At 38.8% G+C, this 24,926-nt stretch overlaps 1 protein-coding gene across 1 annotated transcript in view; it reads left to right on the forward strand.

The window, feature by feature from the left end:
- Nucleotides 1-24,926, forward strand: part of CCDC66 (coiled-coil domain containing 66) — a 60,016-nt gene that overhangs the window by 18,715 nt on the left and 16,375 nt on the right. The window contains 3 exon segments of the mRNA XM_017894177.1: nucleotides 9,888-10,019; nucleotides 10,387-10,637; nucleotides 10,838-10,922. Of these exon segments, the coding sequence (XP_017749666.1) occupies nucleotides 9,888-10,019; nucleotides 10,387-10,637; nucleotides 10,838-10,922 (468 nt within the window).

The raw sequence follows: 24,926 nt of genomic DNA on the forward strand, positions 1-24,926 counted from the left end.
TTTTCTGCTCTGGTTTCTCCCCATCTTTGTGGTTTTATCTACCTTTGGTCTTTGATGGTGGTGACGTATGGATGAGGTTTTGGTGTGGATGTCCTCTCTCTTTGTTAGTTTTCCTTCTAACAGTCAGGACCCTCAGCTGCAGGTCTGTTGGAGTTTGCTGGAAGTCCACTCCAGACCCTGTTTGCCTGGGTATCACCAGCGGAGGCTGCAGAACAGCAAATTTTGCAGAATGGCAAATGTTGCTGTCTGATCCTTCTTCTGGAAGCTTCGTCTCAGAGGGGCACCTGGCTGTATGAGGTGTCTGTCAGTCCCTACTGGGAGGTGTCTCCAAGTTAGGCTACTCGGGGGTCAGGGACCCACTTGAGGAGGCAGTCTGTCTGTTCTCAGATCTCAAACTCCATGCTGGGAGAAGCACTACTCCTTTCAAAGCTGTCAGACAAGGACATTTAAGTCTGCAGAAGTTTCTGCTGCCATTTGTTCAGCTATGCCCTGCCCCCAGAGGTGGAGTCTACAGAGGCAGGCAGGCCTCCTTGAGCTGCAGTGGGCTCCACCCAGTTCGAGCATCCAGGCCACTCTGTTTACCTACTCAAGCCTGAGCAATGGTGGACGCCCTTCCCCAGCCTTGCTGCCACCTTGCAGTTTGATCTCAGACTGCTGTGCTAGCAGTGAGCGAGGCTCTATGGGCGTGGGACCCTCCGAACCAGGCATGGGATATAATCTGCTGGTGTGCCATTTGCTGAGGCCGTTGGAAAAGTGCAGTATTATGGTGGGAGTGTCCCGATTTTCCAGGTACCATCTGTCACAGCTTCCCTTTGCTAGGAAAGGGAATTCCCTGACCCCTTGCACTTCCCTGGTGAGGCGATGCTCCGCCCTGCTCCGTGGGCTGCACCCAGTGTCTGACAAGCCCCAGTGAGATGAACCTGGTACCTCAGTTGGAAATGCAGAAATCACCTGTCTTCTGCGTTGGCTCACACTGGGAGCTGCAGACTGGAGCTGTTCCTATTTGGCCATCTTGGAACCTCCTCCAGAATATTTTTGAATACCCTTGAAGAATTGTTCTTTTTAGTATATAGATTAGTATATAGAAACCCAGCTATTTTTTGTGTGTTGATTTTATATACTGCAACTTTGCTGAATTTATTCTATAAGTGTTTTTGTAGAATCTTAGTGATGGTCATTGTCCAGTGCAAGAGTTTGATGTGGATCCTTCTGGTACTATTTTGCTTTCTGGATGAGTAGATACATAAACTTTGATCTACCTTAATGCTCAAGATATTCATATATGCATAATCATAACTTAATTCTACATATCTTTTCCTTTTTTGACTTCTCAACTTTATTATTATTATTATTATTATTATTATTATTATTTGAGATAGCATCTCACTCTGTCACCCAGGCTGGAGTGCACTGGCACAGTCACAACCAACTGTAGCCTTGACCTCCCTGGGCTCAAGCAGTCTTCCCATCTCAGCCTTACAAGTAGCTGGGACTACAGGCACATCCCACCATGACTGACTAATCTTTTGTATTCTGTAGAGACAGGGTTGCTCAGGCTGGTCTCAAACTCCTGGGTTCAAGCAGTTCATCTGCCTTCGCCTCCCAAAGGGCTGGGATTACAGGCTTGAGCCGCTGTGCCTGGCCAACTTTCTGACTTTTAAAAATATTATATATATTTGTGAAATGCAAGAAAACATAAAGGATAGTACAAAATACACCTCTGTCATGTCATATAAGTTTAGGAAGAGCCCCTCGTATGGCATAGTTAAGAGTTTTTTAAGAAAACACTCACTTAGTTTTTATCTACTCATATATTAAGGAATTGAATTGGTCCAGGAAGTGTTTGTACAGGAATAGGCCCAACATAAGGTGAGTGGAAGAAAACAATACATACAATCATAGGAAAGGAAAAATACTTGGTAAAACATTAAATTTAAATTACAATGAGGAAAAAGAAGAAATTGCTGTGGAAACACTCCCAGAATATAGGAAGAAGTTTCAAAAGAGATGAAAAATCTGGTGTCAAAGATATTATAAATAGCTTATAAAAATACAATCTTGAATCATAGGCTTTCCTAAAGAAGAAAACAGAAGTAATAATATGTCAAGTTTCATAGAAAAAAATTTTCTAGATCCAGAAGAAAGTTAGGCTGAATGAATGAAAAGAGGCCAATTTGAAGGCATATGGTAATAAGTTTACAAATATCAAGAATAAGAATATACTTCTTCAAGCATTTAAATATGAGAAAATGACAACAAAAATCAAAGTGATCTTAGATTTCTCCTCTGTAGATAGTATAGCAATATTTATAAAGGTTTAATAGATAGTGGGGCTAAAATATTTAATGCCTAGACAAGATGTTCATACATAAAGAGAACATAAAGACATACTCAGACCTGAATAATTATATAAAATATTTCTCCCAAATATTTCTTTTAATAGAAAAGTTCTTAAAGACCATTTCTGGATCAGAAAAATGTGTCAAAATTAAAACAGTTTACAAGAATTTTGTGGTTAAAAAGTAACGAGTAGCTGACACAAAAGTCTCTTAAGACATTGTGAAATGAAAAAAGTTGCAGAATAATGCATATACTATAACCATATCTATGTTTAAAGAAATACTTTAAAAGACTAGCACATACATACACACACAAACACACACACGAAAAGCAGAATGTTGGTATTGTCTCACTCTGGTGAAGGATAGTGGAAGGAAACAAGGAGAACTTTCTAGTTCTTTATGCATTTGCTTTGCTAGAATATTGTGCAAAGTGTTTAGCTGTTGTGTGATCTCTCCATAAAGGCAGAGTTTATTATGATTGTGAAAATCAGATAAAAGTTAAAGAATGTAGAAAACTGAAGTAACTTGCCAGGCGCGGTGGCTCACACCTGTTATCCCAGCACTATGGGAGGCTGAGGCGGGTGGATCACGAGGGCAGGAAATCGAGACCATCCTGGCCAACATGGTGAAACCCTGTCTCTACTAAAAAATACAAAAACATTAGCCGGGTGTGGTGGCGCGCAGCTGTAATCCCAGCTACTCAGGAGGCTGAGGCAGGGGAATCGCTTGAACCTGGGAGGCGAAGGTTGCAGTGAGCCGAGATCGTGCCACTGCACTTCAGCCTGGGGACAGAGTAAGACTCTGTCTCAAAAAAAAAAAAAAGAAAGGAAAACTAAAGTAACCATTAGTATAATTATAAAGAGTATCTGCCAACATAGTTTGTACAGTAAACATCAAGATAAATAGTAATAGCAAGATAACAAGAATCAATTCTGAAAAGTCAAAATCCTTTGTTAAAAGCAGAGGTATGAAAACTCCAAAGACTTGATGCTTAAAAGAGACACACAATAAAATTATACATTATTAAAAATTGTGGGCCGGATACAGTGGCTCATGCCTATAAGCCCAACACTTTGGGAGGCCAAAGCAGAAGAGTAGCTGCCTTGAGCCAAGAGTTTGAGACCAGCGTGGGCAACATAGTGAGACCCTGTCTCCACAGCACACACAAAAAAACAAAAAATTAGCTGAGCATGGCTGGATGTGCCTGTAGTCCTAGCTATTCTGGAGGCTGAGGTGAGGGAATCACTTGAGCCCAGGAGTTAGAGGTGCAGTAAGCTGATTATGCCTGGGCCACAGAGTAAGACCCTGTCTCTGAAAAGAGATAAGATGCCAATATATTATTACTGTTTGTATTGGTGGTTCTAGGCAATATAACAAGGAAAAGAAATTTCAAGTCATAAGAATTGGAGAGGAAAAAATGAAAGTGTAGTTATTAGTCATGTATATAGAAACCCCAAAGAATATAGATGAAATATTCAAAGTAAAAAGTGAGAATTAATAATTTACTAGGCTATAAAAGTCTGAACAAATTTCATAGGTTCACATTACATAGATTGATATCGTGGATTTTATTAGTTTGTCCTCTCATTGCTGTAAAGAAATATCTGGAGACTGGGTAATTTATAAAGAGGTTTAATAGGCTTACAGTTCTGCAGACTGTACAGAAAACATAGTGGCTTCTCCTTCTGGGGAGGCCTCAGGGAGCTTTCAGTCATGGTGGAAGGCAAAATGGAAGCAGGCATCTAACGTAGCACAAACAGGACTGAGAGAGGTAGCAGGGAGGGCTACACACTTTAAACAACCAGATCTTACTATGAAAAACAATGTGGCGATTCCTTAAAGAACTAAAAGTTAGGCTGGGTATGGTGGCTCATGCCTGTAATCCCAGCACTTTGGGAAGCCGAGGCAGGCGGATCACCTGAGGTCAGGAGTTCGAGACCCGCCTGGCTAATGTGGTGAAACCCTGTCTCCTAAAAATACAAAAATTAGCCAGGCGTGGTGGCGGCGCCTGTAATCCCAGCTACTCAGGAGTCTGAGGCAGGAGAATTGCTTGAATCCAGCAGGCAGAGGTTGCAGTGAGCCGAGATTGCGCCACTGCACTCCAGCCTGGATGACAGAGACTCCGTCTCAAAAAATGAGAGTAAAAAATAAAAAAAGAACCAAAAGTAGAACTACCATTTGATTCAGCAATCCCACTACTGGTTAACTATCCAGAGGAAAATAAGTCATTATATGGAAAAGATACTTGCACACACATTTATAGCAGCACAATTCGCAATTGGGAAAATATGGAACCAGTCCAAATGCCCATCAGTCAGTGAGTGGATGAAGAAACCTTGAGATAGATATAGATATATGATGGAATAGGACTCAGCCATAAAAAGGAATGAATGAATAGCATTTGCAGCAACCTGGGTGGAATTGGAGAGTATTATTTTAAGTGAAGTAACTCAGGAATGGAAAACCAAACATCTTATGTTCTCACTCATAAGTGGGAGCTAAGCTATGAGGATGCAGAGGCTTAAGAATGATACAGTGGACTTTGAGGGCTTGTGGGGAAAGGCTGGGAGGGGGCTGAGGGATAAAAGACTACAAAGTGAATTCAGCGTATACTGCTCGGGTGATGCGTACACCAGAATCTCACAGATCACCACTAAAGAACTTACTCATGTAACCAAATACCACCTCTTCCTCCAAAACCTATGGAAATAAAATTTTTTTTAAAAAAGTAATTGCAGTTTTACCCATTACTTTCAATGGCAAAAACTGCAATTTACTTTTGCACCAACCTAAAAAATAAAAAGATCTCATGAGAACTCATCACAATGACAGCACCAAGGGGGATGGTGTTAAACCATGAGAAACCACCCCTGTGATCCAGTCACCTCCCACCAGGCCCTACCTCCAACACGGGATTACAATTCAACATGAGTTTTGATGGGGACACAGAATCAAACCATATAATGGAATTAAGCTAGATATCAGTAACAAATAGTAACTAGAAAATTCCCAAATGTTTGATAAGTAGGCAGTATACTTCTGAGTGGAAGAGAAATTCACACTAGAAAATATTTTTAACTGAGTGATAATGAAAATATTACATATCAAAATGTAGGTTTCCTGTGCTGAGAGGGAAACTTTTCACCTTAAATGCATCTCTTGAAAGATTGAAAATCAAGTATCAGTGACCTAAAGTATTCATCTCAAGAGGTTAGAGAAAGAACAGCAAAATTTAAGCCCAAAGTAGGTCAGAGTGGGTATTAGTAAAACTGGAAATATGTACAATAGAATTAACAAAGCCAAAAGTTAATTCTTTGAAAAGTTATTTAAATTGATAAACCCTTCATAAAATTGAGATGAATTAAAAAGGAGGCATCACCAGAGAATATGGACATTAGAAAGAGAAGGGGATTTTCTGAATAACTTCACTTTCAAGTTAATTTGGACTTAAAAATGAGCAAATTATTAGAAAAACGCAGATTACTAAAATTGACACAAGAAGCAGTAAATCAGAATGGTACTTTAATGAAATTGAACCCATTACTAAAAACCCAACAAAATAAACTCCAGAACCAAATGTATTTACTGGTGAATTCTTCCCAACAATTAAGGTGGAAGTGAAAACCTTTTAGGTTGTTTATGAGGGTAGTAAACCTGATACCCAAAACTAACTCTCTTTATACCAAAACCTGACAGGAAATACAAGAAAGAAAAATAAATACAAGAAAGAGTAATAAATCATGATGAGTTGGGTCTATTCAAGGAATGCAAGCAAGCTAGGGTTAACATTCACAAATCAATGATAGTCATCATTTATAAAAATAATAGGTAAACTTAATAAAAGTGGCTAGACACAAGAATTAATGTACCAGTGTCATTAGTACAACACTGAAAGGATGATCTTTTAAAAAAGAATTGATGAATGACCTCATCAAAAGTTCTGTTCTTAGGTTAAAGTTAAGATTATAAAATAGAGGGAGAAAATGATTGCAAATTAATCCTTGATAAAAGGCCTTACATCCAGCATATATTTTTAAAAACTAAACATTCAGTAATTAGACAACCCAATTTTTTTAATTGGCAGAATTTTAATAGACCTGGCTCCAAAGAGGATATATGGCAAATAAGTACATGAGAAATGGATTGTTAGCCATCGTTTACTCTATGGGCCTTCTGGTTCCAGAGGGATTTTAAATAATGTTTAAGTTCAAAGTAATTTTGTTTTTTGAAAAGTGATTTCAGCTCTGTGTTTTGCTGCCCTTCCTCCTGTAAGGTAATGGTCTTTGTAATCCAGTGTCCTGACATCCCTACCACCCACATGAATGCCTTTTCTGCCTGGCCAGTAGACAAGGTAGGCAGGTGGATGTTGTCATCTTAATTGGGGAATCATGAACTGGCAAGAAGGGCTGTTCTGGCCCTTGGCCAAGTCAACACTGAGTGTTCTTTCCCAAAGCTGCATTTTTATAGACTGCTTTAAGGGGAGAATCACATGAAATGGAAACAGGCATCTATAGTGGACCATTTGAAAAGCCCTTTATTTTCAGTTCTGACTTACCAGCTGCCATTTGTACAGCATTTGAATCAGGAGTGAGACTAACATTTCCTAACAGAATAATTTGAAGACTAAAATAATTACATTAGGACTCTGTAACATCAGGAACTATTTGAGGGGAAGTTTGTAGTGGGGTTTCCTATGAGTTTTCACACAAGGCTGTCACGTGAGAATAGGCCATGTGCAGTGGCTTTTTGGGAGGTCAAGGTGGGTGGATTTCTTGAGCCCAGGAGTTCAAGGCCATCCTGGGCAACAACATGGTAAAATCCTGTCTCTACATAAAATAAAAATAGCGGGGTGTGGTGTCGTGCATCTGTAGTCCCAGCTACTTGAGAATCTGTGGCAGGAGGATCACTTAAGCCTGGGAGGTTGAGGCAGCAGTGAGCCATGATTGTGCACTCCAGCCTGGGTGACAGACCCTGCCTGGAAAAAAAAAAAAAAAAAAAAGAATAGGCTCAAAACATATTTAGGAAACCAGTTTTTATGTAGGGGAAGTCTCAGGTCAGTAATAGGGAGATACAGTGAAAAAGTCAACCTGGGAAAAGAGGCTTCTTTAGCAAGAGGGAATGCTAGAAGAAGGTCAAAACACAACACTTGTTACAGTATGTCTTGTGTTACACACAAATATTCCTTGCTCACCTTCAACTAAATGCACGCAGTAAACCAAAAGGAATGCAGTTCTACCTACACCTCTCCCCATCTCCCACCCCGTGTTTTTCATTCTTCTAACTGAGTGCACATTGGGAGAGACTTGTGAAAAAGAATTTAAGAATAATTTAAAGGCTTTCCCAGTCAACAACAGAAATGAAATGCAGGTAAGTCGTAGTAGCTTTGTAAGACATCTTTGAGTAAGAAATTAAGACTAGGCCGGGCGTGGTGGCTCAAGCCTGTAATCCCAGCACTTTGGGAGGCCGAGACGGGCGGATCACGAGGTCAGGAGATGGAGACCATCCTGGCTAACACGGTGAAACCCAGTCTCTACTAAAACTACAAAAAACTAGCCGGGCGAGGTGGCGGCGCCTGTAGTCCCAGCTACTCGGGAGGCTGAGGCAGGAGAATGAAGTGAACCCGGGAGGCGGAGTTTGCAGTGAGCTGAGATCCGGCCACAGCACTCCAGCCTGGGTGACAGAGTGAGACTCCGTCTCAAAAAAAAAAAAAAAAAAAAGAAATTAAGACTAAACTGAGAGATCTGATTGTTCAGTTGTCTTAGGGTTATAAATATATATAAAATATTTTGAGTGTTTAAGGAATTTTTAAGGATAATTTTAACTTTTGTCTAATTCGTGAATAATTTGCAATACCACTACACTAGAATATGGAATCAGATCTGGTTACATCAAACTCAAACAAATACACAGCATTCTAAGACTATTTAGTTACCTTGTTGAAAATTTTCTTTAGGGAGTTCAAAGGGTCCATTTTCAATTTGGGGGTATCCAGTCTTTTGGCTTCCCTGAGTCACACTGGAAGAAGAAAGATGGTCTTGGGCCACACATAAAATAAACTAACACTGTGATAGCTGATGAACTTAAGAAAAAATTGCAAAACAATTTCATAATGTTTTAAGGAAGTTTTACAAATTTGTCTTGGGCCACATTCGAAGCTGTCTTGGCCCACAGGTTGGACAATGCTTGTTTTCTTTTCCCATTTTGACCTCTAAAACATTTCTTGAGGTATACTTTCTTTTACCTAAAGATAATGTTCCTTTTGAAGTGATTGTTTTAGGCTTAAATAAGTTTGATGGTTTTTAATCTGTTTAGAATGTAGGAGGATGAGATATAAGGATCTTTACTTTTGTATAAATATTTCTTCTGATCAAAACAGTGAGTTATAAACTATAACCTTTGTGATCTTTTCTGGTAAAAACAAGGGAAGAAAGTAACATTGTGAGGTATATTGTCAGGTATATTAGGATTCTTTCAAACCATTTTTCTTAATTATGTCCTGCAGTTATTTCATGTAATGAAATGTTTTGTTATTTGCCTGTTGCATTTCAGAACAATTTGAGTAGAATATATATTTTTTCCATTTTTAAAAGAGTATCCTAAACTCATCAGTTAAAGTGGCAGCAAACTTTTATGCTACTGTTTTCATTTTTTACTTTTTCCTTAAGATTCAAAGACTTGTTCTGGACACAGTATATTTTTCTTATTGAAACATCATAGGCTGTGATAGAGCTGTAGTAGCAGAAACCTAGAAGACAGAGGGTCTCCTAGAGAGAGACATGATTCAATAGGGAAAGTCTCTTGCTCTCACACATCTTTCTATATTCTCCTTGTTCTTGTCCTAAAGGCAATATTTGTTGTATTCCAAAGCCAAATGTAAAACAATAGTCATCTGTTTTAAATTGTTAGTAACTCTTTCAGCCTCTAAAAGAGACTTAGAATTTTGAAAAACAATTTTTCTGAGACAGGGTCTCACTCTTGCCCATGCTGGAGTGCAGTGGCATGATTTTGACTCACTACAACCCCCACTTCCCAGGTTCAAGTGATTTGTGCCTCAGCCTCCCAAGTAGCTGGGATTATAGGCATGCACCACCACACCTGGCTAATTTTTTTTTTTTTAGTGGAGATGGGGTTTTGCCATGTTGGCCAGGCTGGTCTCGAACTCCTGGGCTCAGGTGATCTGCCCATGTCAGCCTCCCAACATGCTGGGATTATAGTGATGAGCCACTGCATCCAGCTGAATTTTGAGTCTTGTAATTGTTTTGGAGAAAGAATTTTCTGTTTTTCATTAGAAAATTCCCTTTCCTTACACTTAGATATCTTATTATATCTCTCTGCTCTAATATATTTAAAATATGATTCTGAGAATCAGAATATATCTACTTAATTATTTGTTTGAATTCAAATTCATTTGAAGTTACTGCTCCTCTTACAGATAAATGCCTCACTGGATTAAATCTGTGTAAGTTACTTTGGCAAGATTTGCACATATTAAGTGATTAGAAAAAGAGAACTGAACTTTTGATGGCTTTTATGACTGTTGTTTAGGAAACAGTACTGCTGGAGCACCCTTTCAGTGCTGTGAAACAAGAACTGCAGAGAAAATGGATTGAAGAGTTGAATAAGCAAATAGAAGATGACCGTCAAAGAAAAATAGAGGAAAAAATTACACATTCAAAGGTAACTTATGAGGTTTTATGGCTATAAAAGAAAATGATAATAAAATCAAAGTCTTCAGTCAATTAAAACTAGAAGTATTCTGAAACTTCTTGACAAGACCAGAATATTCCAGTTATTCCACATTTGCCCATGTGAACCTGTTTCATTGAATGCATTATGTGGCACTGCATAGCTTCTTACAACTTTTTAGAAATTTCCTAATTCTTTGAATTTCTCAAATTTTCGAAGCTACTCATCTATGTATAAGGACTCTAAACAGTACAGTTTTGTTAATTTTTATGATGCTTATTCTCCTCTAAGGTGACTTTTAGAAATCATCTTTGGTTGTCATTTGGAATTATATATGAGAATTTTTTGTCATCATTAGGGTGAGGAACATGACAGATGGGCAATGCACTTTGATTCATTAAAGAGTTATCCTGGTTCTCAATCTCAGCTGTCCTCTCGGTCAACACACAAACAACCTGAGTACTTCTGTGTCTCTCCTGACACTCAGGAGCTGGCTGATGTCAGCAGTGTTTGTACACCTACAACCGGAAGCCAGGTTGAACCTTCAGGGGTGGAGCATAGAGCAAAACCTATTAAGGATGTGGTTATGGCAAATAGTAAGAAAACAAAGTAAGTTCATGCTTATGTATTTATTGATTTTTAAGAAAGTCTATGTGCTTTAGTAAGACTTGTTAATGTCTAATTGGTTTCAGGTTTGGTATTTGTCTTTAAAATAGAAATAATCAGTAGATTTATCCCAAACAAAATGATTTAGCTTGTTGAATCTACCTTTCTGAGGTTTTTAATAGCTAATATATGTATCTTTCCAGCTTTTTCCGTTCTATGACTGCTCTCTTGGACCCAGCTCAGATTGAGGAACGAGACAGACGACGACAAAAGCAATTAGAGCATCAGGTATTGCATTGTTAAACATAGTTCTTTACCTTAATAAGTAACAGTCATGGTGAACATATACCTAAGTAAATGGAAATTTAAATTCTGATGTAACTTTACAGCATTGGTCCTGTCCAGTTGTGTCGTGAATCCAGTCCCTACCCCAACTGGCATTGTAATATTAGAATTACGCTTATGCTAAGAACCCAACAGTATCACATACTACAGCCACCTGCCTTCCAGTAGAGAAGGTCTTTAATATATAAGTTGTATATGTGAATTTGTATTGTCTTAGGTTAGTACTGGTTTTTGTTTTTTTTTCTCATCAATTTATTTCTCCTGAGTTCTGTTTAAGATGAGAATTCATTCTTTGAATAGGGATTGAACTAGAATTATGACTAAGAAATCTAATGCATAATATAAGAAAAGAGGCTAAAATTAAAACTTCCTCTCCTGATTTTTAGCCTAGTGCTAAAGGGACTTTAATATCTGCATAATTCTTCAAATCCTTTGATACACGAATTTGGCATCATTAATGTTATGCTTAGTCAGTGAGCAGACGTTTGCAGAGCATCTGCTACTTACCAGGCACTATGCTAAGCACTGAGATTATTTCCTCAGTTTTTAAAATATCATTTCCTCCAGTAGCCCCCTAAAGGTTGAAGAAAAGGCATGTAGAACTTGACAGTACAAATGGGAGATGGGAGAAGTGCATTGGAAATTTGACATTTCCACTTCACTTACATAAATAATACTTTCAGTATGCTGATAACACTTATTTCTACAGTCACCAAACAAATGCTTCATGGATTTTAAAAATTGATATATAATGTTTTATATATTTATAGGACACATATGATATTTCGTTATATGTGTAGAATGTGTAATGATTAAGCCAGAGTATTCTGGTATCTATCACCTTGAGTATTTATCATTTCTGTATTGGGAACATTTCAAGTTTACTAACCAATTTGAAATATATAATACATGGTTGCTGACCATAGTCACCTTACTATTGCTATCAAACATTAGAACTTATTCCTTTCATCTAACCATATGTTTGTACCTGTGAACCTACCTCTCTTGATCACCACCACCCTCACACACACCCTTCCCAGCCTTTAATACCTATCATTCCACTCTTTAGCTCCTTGAGACCTACTTTTTTAGCTCCCACACATGAGTGGGAACATGTGATGTTTATCTTTCTATACCTGGCTTATTTCACTTAACATAATGAACTCCAGTCGCATCTGTGTTGCTGTAAATGACAAGACTATTTTTTCTTTATGGCCAAATAGTATCCCATTGTGTATATACCACATTTTCTTGATCTGTTTGTTCATTGATAGACACTTAGATTGTAAATAGTGCTACAGTTAGCACAAGAATGCAGGTATCCTTTTGATATACGGATTTCATGTTCTTTGGATAAATATCCAGTACTGGGAATGCTGGATTGTATGGTAGTTCCAGTTTTAGTTTTTGGAGACTTCTCCATACTGTTTCCATAGTGTCTGTATTTATTTACATTCCCACTAACAGTGTATAAGGAGTCCCTTTTCTCCACTTCCTTGGCAGCATCTGTTATTTTTTGTCTTTTGGTTTGTTTGTTTTTGAGACAGGGTCTTGCTCTGCTGCCCAGTCTGGTATGCAGTGGCATGATCATGGCTCACTGTAGCCTCATACTCCTGGGCTTAAGCAATCCTGCTGCCTGAGCCTCCCCAGTAGCTGATACTACAGGCATGCGCCACCATGCCAGGCTAATTTTAAATTTTTTCTTTTATAGAGACACAGTCTCACTATGTCGACCAGATTGGTTTTGAACTCCTTTCCTCAAACAGTCCTCCAGCCTCAGCCTTCCAGAGTGCTGGGATTACAGGCATAAGCCACTGGGCCCAGGAATTTTGGCTTTTTAGTAATAGCCATTCTAACTGAGGTGATATGATATCTCATTGTGGGTTTGATTTGCATTTCTGTGATTAGTAATGTTGAGCATTTTTTCATATACCTGTTCGCCATTTATATATCCTCTTTAGAAAAATGTTTATTAATGCTCTTTGCTTACTTTTTAATGGAATTATTTGGGTTTTGGTGTCTGTGTGTGTTGAGTTTGAGTTTTTTTTTTTTTTTTTTTTTTTTTTTGAGACGGAGTCTCGCTCTGTCACCCAGGTTGGAGTGCTGTGGCTGGATCTCAGCTCACTGCAACCTCCGCCTCCCGGGTTAACGCCATTCTCCTGCCTCAGCCTCCCGGGTAGCTGGGACTACAGGCGCCGCCACGTCGCCCGGCTAGTTTTTTGTAGTTTTAGTGGAGACTGGGTTTCACCGTGTTAGCCAGGATGGTCTCGATCTCCTGACCTCGTGATCCGCCCGTCTCAGCCTCCCAAAGTGCTGGGATTACAGGCTTGAGCCACCGCGCCCAGCCGAGTTTGAGTTTCTTATGTATTCTGGATAGTAGCCCCTTGTTGGATGAATAGTTTGCAGATATTCAAACTACTGAATATGCAAACTATTGAATATTCAAACTACTGAATATTCAAACTGGGGGACACACTGTCTCTTTCACTCTGGTTATTGTTTCCTTTCCCGTGCAGAAGCTTTTTAGTTCAGTTTAGCCCTATTTGTCTGTTTTTGGTGCCTGTGTTTTTGAGGTCTCAACCATAAACTCTATACCAGTGTCCTGAAGTGTTTTCCGTATGTTTTCTTCTAGTAGGTTTACATTTTGGGGTCATACATTTAACTAATCCATCTTGAATTTTTTTTTTTATTTGAGGTGGAGTCTCACTCTGTCACTCTGAAATGCAGTGATGTGATCGGCTCACTGCAGCCTCCACTTCCCAGGTTCAAGTGATTCTCCTGCCTTAGCCTCCTGAGTAGCTGGGATTATGGGTGCATGCCACCACACCTGGCTAATTTTTTTTTTTTTTTTTTTTTTTTTTTTTTAAGTACAGATGGGGTTTCACCATGTTGGCCAGACTGATCTTGAACTCCTGACCTTAAAGGATCCACCTGCCTCACCCTCCCAAAGTGCTAGGATTACAGGCATGAGCCACGAGCCACCACACTGGCCCTTGAATTGTTTTTTTGAATATGGTGAGAGATGGGGCTCCAGTTTCATTCCTCTGCATATAGATATCCAGTTTTCCCAGCATTATTTATTGAAGAGTATGTGCTTTCCCCAACTATATTCTTGACACTTTTGTTGAAAATCAGTTGGCTGTAAATACATGGATTTATTTCTGGATTCTTGATTCTGTTCCATTGATCTATATGTCTGTTTTTATACAAATACCATGCTGTTGTGGTTACTATTCTTGTAATATATTTTGAGTCAGGTAGTGTGATGCCTTCAGCTTTGTTCTTGTGATCCACCTTGATTTGGTTATTACGGCTCTTTTTTGGTTTCATAGATATTTTAGAATTGTTTCTATATCTGTGAAAAATGAAGGTGGTATTTTGATAGAGATAGCAGTGAATTTGTAGATTGCTTTAGGCATAATTCTTCTGATCCATGAACACGGGATATCTTGCCATTTGTGTCCTCTTTAGTTTCTTTCATCTGTTTTGTAGTTTTTTTGTGTGTAGAAATGTGTAACCCCCTTGGTTAAATTTATTCCTAGATATTTTATTTTTTGTAGCTATTGTAGGTGGGATTGCCTTCTTTATTTATTTCTCAGCTAGTGTATAGAAATGCTACTGATTTTTGTATGTTGATTTTGTGTTCTGCAACTTTACTGAATGTATTGATCAGCTGTGAGTTTTTTTTGTGGAGTCTAGGTTTTGTTTTTGGGTTTTGTTTGTTTTTGATACAGAGCCTTCGCTCTGACGCCTAGGCTGGAGTGCAGTGACGCGATCTCGGCCCACTGCAACCTCCGCCTCATGGGTTCAAGCGATTCTTCTGCCTCAGCCTTCCAAGTAGCTGGGACTACAGGCGTGTGCCACCACACCTTGCTAATTTTTGTATTTTTTTAGTAGAGATGGTGTTTTGCAGTGTTGGCCAGGCTGGTCTCGAACTCCTGACCTCAGGTGATCCACCCGCCTTGGCCTCCCAGAGTGCTGGTATTTCAGGCATGAGCCAGTGCACCAGTGGAGTCTAGGGTTTTTAAGCTATAAGATCATAACATCAGCAAAGGGGACGTTTTGATTTTAGTTTTTTTGTTTTGTTTTGAGACAGCTGTCGCCCAGGCTGGACTTCAGTGGCACAATGTTGGCTCACTACAACCTCCACCTTCTGGGTTCAAGCAGTTCCCATTAACTACAACCTCCACCTTCTGGCTTCAAGCACCCAAGTAGCTGGAATTACAGGTGTGCGCCACCATGCCTGGGTAATTTTTGTATAGGGGACTTTTTATTTTATCTTTTCTAATTTAGGTGCCCTTTATTTATCTTGCCTGGTTGCTCTGGCTAGGACTTCTGTTGCTATGTTGAAAGAGTGGTGAAAGTGGGCATCCTTATTTTGTTTTAGCTCCTAGGGGAAAGGCTTTCTTTCAGCTTTTCCCCATTAACTATGATGTTAGCTGTGGGTTTGTCATATATAGTCTTTATTATGTTAAGGTATATTCCTTCTGTGCCTAGTTTGTTGAGAGTTTTTATTATTAAGTGATGTTGGATTTTGTAAAATGTTTTTTCTTGTCTACTGAGAAGATCATATGGTTTTTGTCTTTCATTCTGTTGATGTGATGTATCACATTTATTGATTTGTATATGTTGAATTCTCCCTGCATCGCTAGGATAAACCCCACTTAATTGTTGGGTATTAGTTTTCTCATGTGCTGTTGGATTGAGTTTGCTAGTATTTTGTTGAGAATTTTTGCATCTATGTTCATCAAAAATAGTGGCCTGTAATTTTCTTTGTTCTTTTTTGTTCTGTCCTTCTCTGGCTTTGGTATCAGGGCAATGCTGGCCTCACAGAATGAGTTAGGGAAAATTCCCTCCTCTTTGACTTTTTTGGAATAGTTTGAGAAGAATTGGTTAGTTCTTTGATAGTTTGATAGAATTCATTAGTGAATTCTATCTGGTCCTGGACTTTCCTTTGTTGGGAGACTTTTTATTACCAGTTCAGTCTCATTACTCATTATTGGTCTGTTCAGGTTTTCTATTTCTTCCTGATTCATTCTTGATAGCTTGTGTGTGTCCAGGAATTTATCCATTTTTTCCAGGTTTTCTAGTTTGTTTGTGTGTAGTTGTTCATAATAGCCTCTGATGATCTCTTGTATTTCTGTGGTATCAGTTGTAATTTCTCCTTTTTCATTCCTGATTTTATTTGAGTCTTCTCTCTTTGGTTCTTGGTTAGTCTAGCAAGTAGCTTATTGGTTTTGTTTATCTTTTAAAAAATCTGTTTCTTGATCCTTTGTATTGTGTTTTTTGTCTCTATTTTGTTTAGTTCTGCTCTAGTGTTTATTGTTTCTTTCCTTCTACTAATTTGGAGTTTGTTCTTTTCTAGTTCCTTTTAGGTACATCATTAGATTGCTTTTTGAAATGTTTCCACTTTTTTGATAAATGCACTTATTGCAAAATTTCCCTCTTAGCACTGCTTTTCTGTATCCCATAGGTTTTGGTATGTTGTGTTTCAATTTTCATTTTTTCAAGAATTTTTAAAAAAATTTTTTCCTTGACCGGATGCTTGTTCAGAAGCATGTTGTTTAATTTCTGTTTATTTGTACAGTTGCCAGTGTTCTTCTCATTATTGATTACTAGTTATGTTCCATTGTAGTTTGAGAAAGTACTTGATATGAAATCAGTTTTTTAAAGTTTATTAAGATTTGTTTTGTGTCCTAACATATGATCTGTCCTGGAGAATAATCCTTGTGCTAATGAAAAGAATGTGTGTTCTCTTAACTGTTGGATGAGATGTTCTGTAAGGCTGTTAGGTCTGTTTGGCTTAATGTACAGTTTAAGTCCAATGTTTGTTAATTTTCTTTTTAGACGATCTATCTAGTGCTGAGAGTGAGGTATTGAAATCCCCAGCTATTATTGTATTGTAGTCTATCTCTCCTTTAGATCTAATAATGCTTGCTTTATATTTCTAGGTGTTCTGGTGTTGTGTACGTATGTTTGCAGTTGTTATTTTGTCTTGCTGAATTGATCCCTTTATCATTACATAATGACCTTCTTTGTCTCTTTTTAATGTTCATGACTTAAAGTCTTTTTCATCTGAAATAAATACAGCAATTCCTGCTTGCTTTTGGTTCTGGCTGTGTTGAATATTTCTTTTCCATTTCTTCCCTGTTAGTCTTTTTATGTCTTTACAGATGAAGTGACTTTCTTATGGTCAGCAAATATGTTTTGTTTGTTTGGCTGGTTTTTATTCATTCAGGCAGTCTATACCTTTTAATTTACTTAGTTTACATGCAAAGTTATTAATATATGAAGACTTAATCCTGTCTCTCTTTTTTTTGTAGTTTGTATATCCTTTGTTCCTTTCATTATTTATCAATGTGATTTGGTAGTTTTCTGTAGTGAAAATGTTTGATTCCTTTCTTTTTCTCTTTAGTGTGTTTCTTTCTTTTTGTTTAACATTGTGGTTTGGTGGCATCCTGTAGTGGTAACATTTGAGGTTTTTTCTCCTCTTTATTTGTTTGCCCTACCAGTGGTTTTTGTATTTTCAAGTGTTTTCTTGGTGGTAGTTAATTGCTGTTGTGCTTCCAGGTGTAGACTCCCTGAACTTTAGCATTTCTTGTATGACCGGTCTAGTGGTGATGACTTCCCGCAGCTGTTGCTTGTCTACGAAAGACTTTATATATTCTTCATTTATGAAGGATAACTTTACAGGGTGTAGTATCTTTGGCAGGTTTTTCTCCCCCCTTTCAGCACTTTAGATATAATTCTCTCCTGGCTCTAAGGTTTCTGCTGAGAAATACGCTGTTAGTCTGATGGGGGTTCCTTTATAGGTGATGAGATGATTTTCTCTTGCATGGTTTTTAGAATTTTCTCTTTGTCTCTTACTTTTAACAGTTTGACTATAACATGCTGTGGAGAAGAATTTTTTGCAGTGTATCTATTTGGGGATCTTTGAGCCTCCTGTATCTGGATTACTAAACCTCTTGCTAGACCTGGGAAGTTTTCATCTTTTATTTCATTAAATAGGTTTTCTAACTCTATCCTTTCTGTTTGCCTTCTCAGACACTGAAAATTCAAATATTTGGTCACTTTATGGTATCCCATATGTCACAAAAGCTAGGCTGATTCTTTTTTATTCTTTTTTCTTTTTTTTTTCTGAATGTGTTATTTTTTAAGACCTATCTGTAGGCTCTACAATTCTTGTGTTTTATTTAATCTATTGTTGAAGTTTTCAGATATGCTTTGTATTTCATTCAATGATTTCTTCATTTCCAGAATTTGTTTGGTGGTTCTTTTTCTGATATCTACCTCTTTGGTACATTTCTCATTCATACCCTGAATTGTTTTTCTGACTTTTTTGTATTGGTTTTCAGTATTCTCTTGTACCTCACTGGGCTTCTTTAGTATTGAAATTTTGAATTTTTTTCTGGGATTTCATAACTTGCTTTTTGATTGAGATCTATTGCTGGAGAATTATTGTATTCCTTTGGAGGTGTCCTATTTCCTTGCTTTTAAAATTTTATTTTCCATAAGTTATTGGGGTACAATGGTATTTGGTTAGATGAATAAATTAGTTAGTGGTGATTTGTGAGATCCTGGTGCACCCATCATGCGAGTAGTATACACTGCACCATATATGTTTATTTAATCCCCCCCACCGACCTCCACTCTTCCCCACAAGTCCCCAAAGTCCATTGTATCATTCTTATGCCTTTGCATCGTCATAGGTTAGCTCCCACATATCAGTGAGAACATATGATGTTTGGTTTTCCATTCTTGAGTTACTTCACTTAGAATGATAATCCCCAGTCTCATCCAGGTCATTGCAAATGCTGTTAATTCATTTCTTTTTATGGCTGAGTAGTATTCCATTCTATATATATATATATATATATATATATATATGTCACAGTTTCTTTATCCACTCGTTGATTGATGGGCATTTGGGTTGGTTCCATGATTTTCCAGTTGTGAATTGTGCTGCTATAAACATGCATGTGCAAGTATCTTTTTTGAATAATGATTTCTTTTCTTCTGGGTAGATACCCAGTAGTGGGATTGCTGGATCAGATGGTAGTTCTACTTTTAATTCTTCAAGGAATCTCCACACTGTTTTCCATAGTGGCTGTACTAGTTTACCTTCCCACCAGCAATGTAGAAGTGTTGCCTGATCACCACATCCACACCAACATCTATTCCTGTCCTTAGCTCACTTTTTGATAGGATTGTTTGGTTTTTTTCTTACTGATTTGAGTTTCTTGTAGATTCTGGTTATTAGTCATTTGTCAGATATATAGATTGAGAAGATTTTCTCCCACTCTGTGGGTTGTCTGTTTACTCTGCTGAGTGTTTGTTTTGCTGTGCAAAAGCTCTTTAGGTCCCAGCTATTTATGTTTGTTTTTATTGCATTTGCTTTTGGGTTTTTGGTCATGAAATCTTTGCCTAAGCCAACGTCTAGAAGGATTTTTCCAATGTTATCTTGTTTTTTTTGTATTTATGGTTATTTATTATTTCTCCCATATCTTTTTTTGTTGCTGCTTATTATACTTTTAAGTTTTGGGGTACATGTGCAGACATGGAGTTTTGTTACATAGGTATACACGTGCCATGGTGGTTTGCTGCACCCATCAACTCATCATCTACATTAGGTATTTCTCCTAATGGTATCCCTCCCCTAGAGACCCACACACACTGACAGGCCCCAGTGTGTGATGTTCCCCTCCCTGTGTCCATGTATTCTCGTAGTTCAACTCCCACTTATGAGTGAGAACGTGCAGTGTTTGGTTTTCTGTTCTTTTGTTAGTTTGCTGAGAATTATGGTTTCCACCTTCATCCACGTCCCTACAAAGGACATGAACCCATCCCTTTTTATGGCTGCATGGTATTAATGGTGTATGTGTGCCACATTTCCTTTTTCTTTTTGAGACGGAGTCTTGCTCTGTTGTGCAGGCTGGAGTGCGGTGGTGTGATCTCGGCTCACTGCAAGCTCTGCCTCCTGGGTTCATGCCATTCTCCTACCTCAGTCTCCCAAGCTGGGACTACAGGCGCCCGCCATGACGCCCAGCTAATTTTTTTGTATTTTTAGTAAAGACAGGGTTTCATCGTGTTAGCCAGGATGGTCTCGATCTCCTGACCTCGTGATCTGCCTGCCTCGGCCTCCCAAAGTATTGGGATTGCAGGCGTGAGCCACTGCACCCGGCCCACATTTTCTTTATCCAGTCTATCATTGATGGGCATTTGGGTCGGTTCCAAGTCTTTGCTGTAGTGCTACAATAAACATATATGTGCACGTATCTTTTTTTTTTTTCCTTGAGACAATCTGGCTGTGTCGCCAGGCTGGAGTGCGGTGGCGCAATCTCAGCTCACTGCGACCTCCACCTCCCAGGTTCAAGTGATTATCCTGCCCCACCCTCCAAAGTAGCTGGGATTATAGGCGCCTGGCACCATGCCTGGCTAATTTTTGTATTTTTAGTAGAGACAGGGTTTCACCATGTTGGCCAAGATGGTCTTAATCTCCTGACCTCATGATCTGCCTGCTGCAGCCTCCCAAAGTGCTGGGATTACAGGCGTGAGCCACTGCACCCAGCCGCGTGTATCTTTATAGTAGAATGATTTATAATCCCTTGGGTATATACCCAGTAATGGGATTGCTGGGTCAAATGGTAGTTCTGGTTCTAGATCCTTTAGGAATTGCCACACTGTCTTCCACAATGGTTGAACTAATTTACACTCCCACCAACGGTGTAAAAGTGTTCCTATTTCTCCACATCCTCTCCAGCATCTGTTGTTTCCTGACTTTTTAATGATCGCCATTCTAACTGGCATGAGATGGTATCTCATTGTGGTTTTGATTTGCATTTCTCTAATGACCAGTGATGATTATCTTTTTTTCATATGTTTCTTGGCTGCATAAATGTCTTCTTTTGAGAAGTGTCTGCTCATAGTCCTTTGCCTACTTTTTGATGGTGTTTTTTCTTGTAAATTTGTTTAGGTTATTTGTAGATTTTGAGTATTAGCCCTTTGGCAGATGGATAGATTGCAAAACTTTTCTCCCATTCTGTGGGTTGTCTGTTCACTCTGATGATAGTTTCTTTTGCTGTGCAGAAGCTCTTTAGTTTAATTAGATCCCATTTGTCAATTTCAGCTTTTTTGCCATTGCTTTTGGTGTTTTAGTCATTTTGCCCATGCCTGTGTCCTGAATGATATTGCCCTAGGTTTTCTTCTAGGGTTTTATGGTTTTAGGTCTTACGTTTAAGTCTTTAATCCATCTTGAGTTAATTTTGTATAAGGTGTAAGGAAGGGATCCAGTTTCAGTTTTCTGCATATAGCTTAGTCAGTTTTCCCAACACCATTTTGAAATAAGGAATCCTTTCCCCATTGCTTGTTTGTGTCAGGTTTATCAACGATCAGATGGTTGTAGATGTGTGGTGTTATTTCTGAGGCCTCTGTTCTGTTCCATTCGTCTGTGTATCTGTTTTGGTACCAGTGCCATGCTGCTTTGGTTATTGTAGCCTTGTAGTATAGTTTGAAGTGAGGCAGCGTGATGCCTCCAGCTTTGTTCTTTCTGGTTAGGATTGTGTTGGCTATGTGGGCTCTTTTTTGATACCATAAGAAATGTAAAGTAGTTTCTTCCAGTTCTGTGAAGAAAGTCAAAGGTAGCTCGATGGGGATAGCATTGAATCTATAAATTACTTTGNGCTGTTAATTCATTTCTTTTATGGCTGAGTAGTATTCCATTCTATATATATATATATATATATATATATATATATGTCACAGTTTCTTTATCCACTCGTTGATTGATGGGCATTTGGGTTGGTTCCATGATTTTCCAGTTGTGAATTGTGCTGCTATAAACATGCATGTGCAAGTATCTTTTTTGAATAATGATTTCTTTTCTTCTGGGTAGATACCCAGTAGTGGGATTGCTGGATCAGATGGTAGTTCTACTTTTAATTCTTCAAGGAATCTCCACACTGTTTTCCATAGTGGCTGTACTAGTTTACCTTCCCACCAGCAATGTAGAAGTGTTGCCTGATCACCACATCCACACCAACATCTATTCCTGTCCTTAGCTCACTTTTGATAGGATTGTTTGGTTTTTTTCTTACTGATTTGAGTTTCTTGTAGATTCTGGTTATTAGTCATTTGTCAGATATATAGATTGAGAAGATTTTCTCCCACTCTGTGGGTTGTCTGTTTACTCTGCTGAGTGTTTGTTTTGCTGTGCAAAAGCTCTTTAGGTCCCAGCTATTTATGTTTGTTTTATTGCATTTGCTTTTGGGTTTTGGTCATGAAATCTTTGCCTAAGCCAACGTCTAGAAGGATTTTCCAATGTTATCTTGTTTTTTTTGTATTTATGGTTATTTATTATTTCTCCCATATCTTTTTTTGTTGCTGCTTATTATACTTTTAAGTTTTGGGGTACATGTGCAGACATGGAGTTTTGTTACATAGGTATACACGTGCCATGGTGGTTTGCTGCACCCATCAACTCATCATCTACATTAGGTATTTCTCCTAATGGTATCCCTCCCCTAGAGACCCACACACACTGACAGGCCCCAGTGTGTGATGTTCCCCTCCCTGTGTCCATGTATTCTCGTAGTTCAACTCCCACTTATGAGTGAGAACGTGCAGTGTTTGGTTTTCTGTTCTTTTGTTAGTTTGCTGAGAATTATGGTTTCCACCTTCATCCACGTCCCTACAAAGGACATGAACCCATCCCTTTTATGGCTGCATGGTATTAATGGTGTATGTGTGCCACATTTCCTTTTCTTTTGAGACGGAGTCTTGCTCTGTTGTGCAGGCTGGAGTGCGGTGGTGTGATCTCGGCTCACTGCAAGCTCTGCCTCCTGGGTTCATGCCATTCTCCTACCTCAGTCTCCCAAGCTGGGACTACAGGCGCCCGCCATGACGCCCAGCTAATTTTTTTGTATTTTAGTAAAGACAGGGTTTCATCGTGTTAGCCAGGATGGTCTCGATCTCCTGACCTCGTGATCTGCCTGCCTCGGCCTCCCAAAGTATTGGGATTGCAGGCGTGAGCCACTGCACCCGGCCCACATTTTCTTTATCCAGTCTATCATTGATGGGCATTTGGGTCGGTTCCAAGTCTTTGCTGTAGTGCTACAATAAACATATATGTGCACGTATCTTTTTTTTTTTCCTTGAGACAATCTGGCTGTGTCGCCAGGCTGGAGTGCGGTGGCGCAATCTCAGCTCACTGCGACCTCCACCTCCCAGGTTCAAGTGATTATCCTGCCCCACCCTCCAAAGTAGCTGGGATTATAGGCGCCTGGCACCATGCCTGGCTAATTTTGTATTTTAGTAGAGACAGGGTTTCACCATGTTGGCCAAGATGGTCTTAATCTCCTGACCTCATGATCTGCCTGCTGCAGCCTCCCAAAGTGCTGGGATTACAGGCGTGAGCCACTGCACCCAGCCGCGTGTATCTTTATAGTAGAATGATTTATAATCCCTTGGGTATATACCCAGTAATGGGATTGCTGGGTCAAATGGTAGTTCTGGTTCTAGATCCTTTAGGAATTGCCACACTGTCTTCCACAATGGTTGAACTAATTTACACTCCCACCAACGGTGTAAAAGTGTTCCTATTTCTCCACATCCTCTCCAGCATCTGTTGTTTCCTGACTTTTTAATGATCGCCATTCTAACTGGCATGAGATGGTATCTCATTGTGGTTTTGATTTGCATTTCTCTAATGACCAGTGATGATTATCTTTTTTTCATATGTTTCTTGGCTGCATAAATGTCTTCTTTTGAGAAGTGTCTGCTCATAGTCCTTTGCCTACTTTTTGATGGTGTTTTTTCTTGTAAATTTGTTTAGGTTATTTGTAGATTTTGAGTATTAGCCCTTTGGCAGATGGATAGATTGCAAAACTTTTCTCCCATTCTGTGGGTTGTCTGTTCACTCTGATGATAGTTTCTTTTGCTGTGCAGAAGCTCTTTAGTTTAATTAGATCCCATTTGTCAATTTCAGCTTTTTTGCCATTGCTTTTGGTGTTTTAGTCATTTTGCCCATGCCTGTGTCCTGAATGATATTGCCCTAGGTTTTCTTCTAGGGTTTTTATGGTTTTAGGTCTTACGTTTAAGTCTTTAATCCATCTTGAGTTAATTTTTGTATAAGGTGTAAGGAAGGGATCCAGTTTCAGTTTTCTGCATATAGCTTAGTCAGTTTTCCCAACACCATTTTTGAAATAAGGAATCCTTTCCCCATTGCTTGTTTGTGTCAGGTTTATCAACGATCAGATGGTTGTAGATGTGTGGTGTTATTTCTGAGGCCTCTGTTCTGTTCCATTCGTCTGTGTATCTGTTTTGGTACCAGTGCCATGCTGCTTTGGTTATTGTAGCCTTGTAGTATAGTTTGAAGTGAGGCAGCGTGATGCCTCCAGCTTTGTTCTTTCTGGTTAGGATTGTGTTGGCTATGTGGGCTCTTTTTTGATACCATAAGAAATGTAAAGTAGTTTCTTCCAGTTCTGTGAAGAAAGTCAAAGGTAGCTCGATGGGGATAGCATTGAATCTATAAATTACTTTGGGCAGTATGGCCATTTTCACAATATTGATTCTTCCTATCCATGAGTATAGAATGTTTTTCCATTTGTTTGTGTCCTCTTTTATTTCCTTGAGCAGTGGTTTGTAGTTCTCCTTGAAGAGGTCCTTCACATCCCTTGTAAGTTGTATTCCTAGGTATTTTATTCTCTTAGTAGCAGTTGTGAATGAGAGTTCACTCATGATTTGGCTCTCTGTTTGTCTGTTATTGATGTATAGGAATGCTTGTGATTTTTGCACATTGATTTTGTATCCTGAGACTTTGCTGAAGTTGCTTATCAGCTTGAGATTTTGGGCTGAGATGATGGGGTTTTCTAAATATACAATCATGTCATCTGCAAACAGGGACAATTTGACTTCCTCTTTTCCTATTTGAATACCCTTTATTTCTTTCTC

The sequence above is a fragment of the Rhinopithecus bieti genome, unplaced genomic scaffold (genome assembly GCF_001698545.2).
Source record: "Rhinopithecus bieti isolate Rb0 unplaced genomic scaffold, ASM169854v2 scaffold_21649, whole genome shotgun sequence".
NCBI lineage: Eukaryota > Metazoa > Chordata > Mammalia > Primates > Cercopithecidae > Rhinopithecus > Rhinopithecus bieti.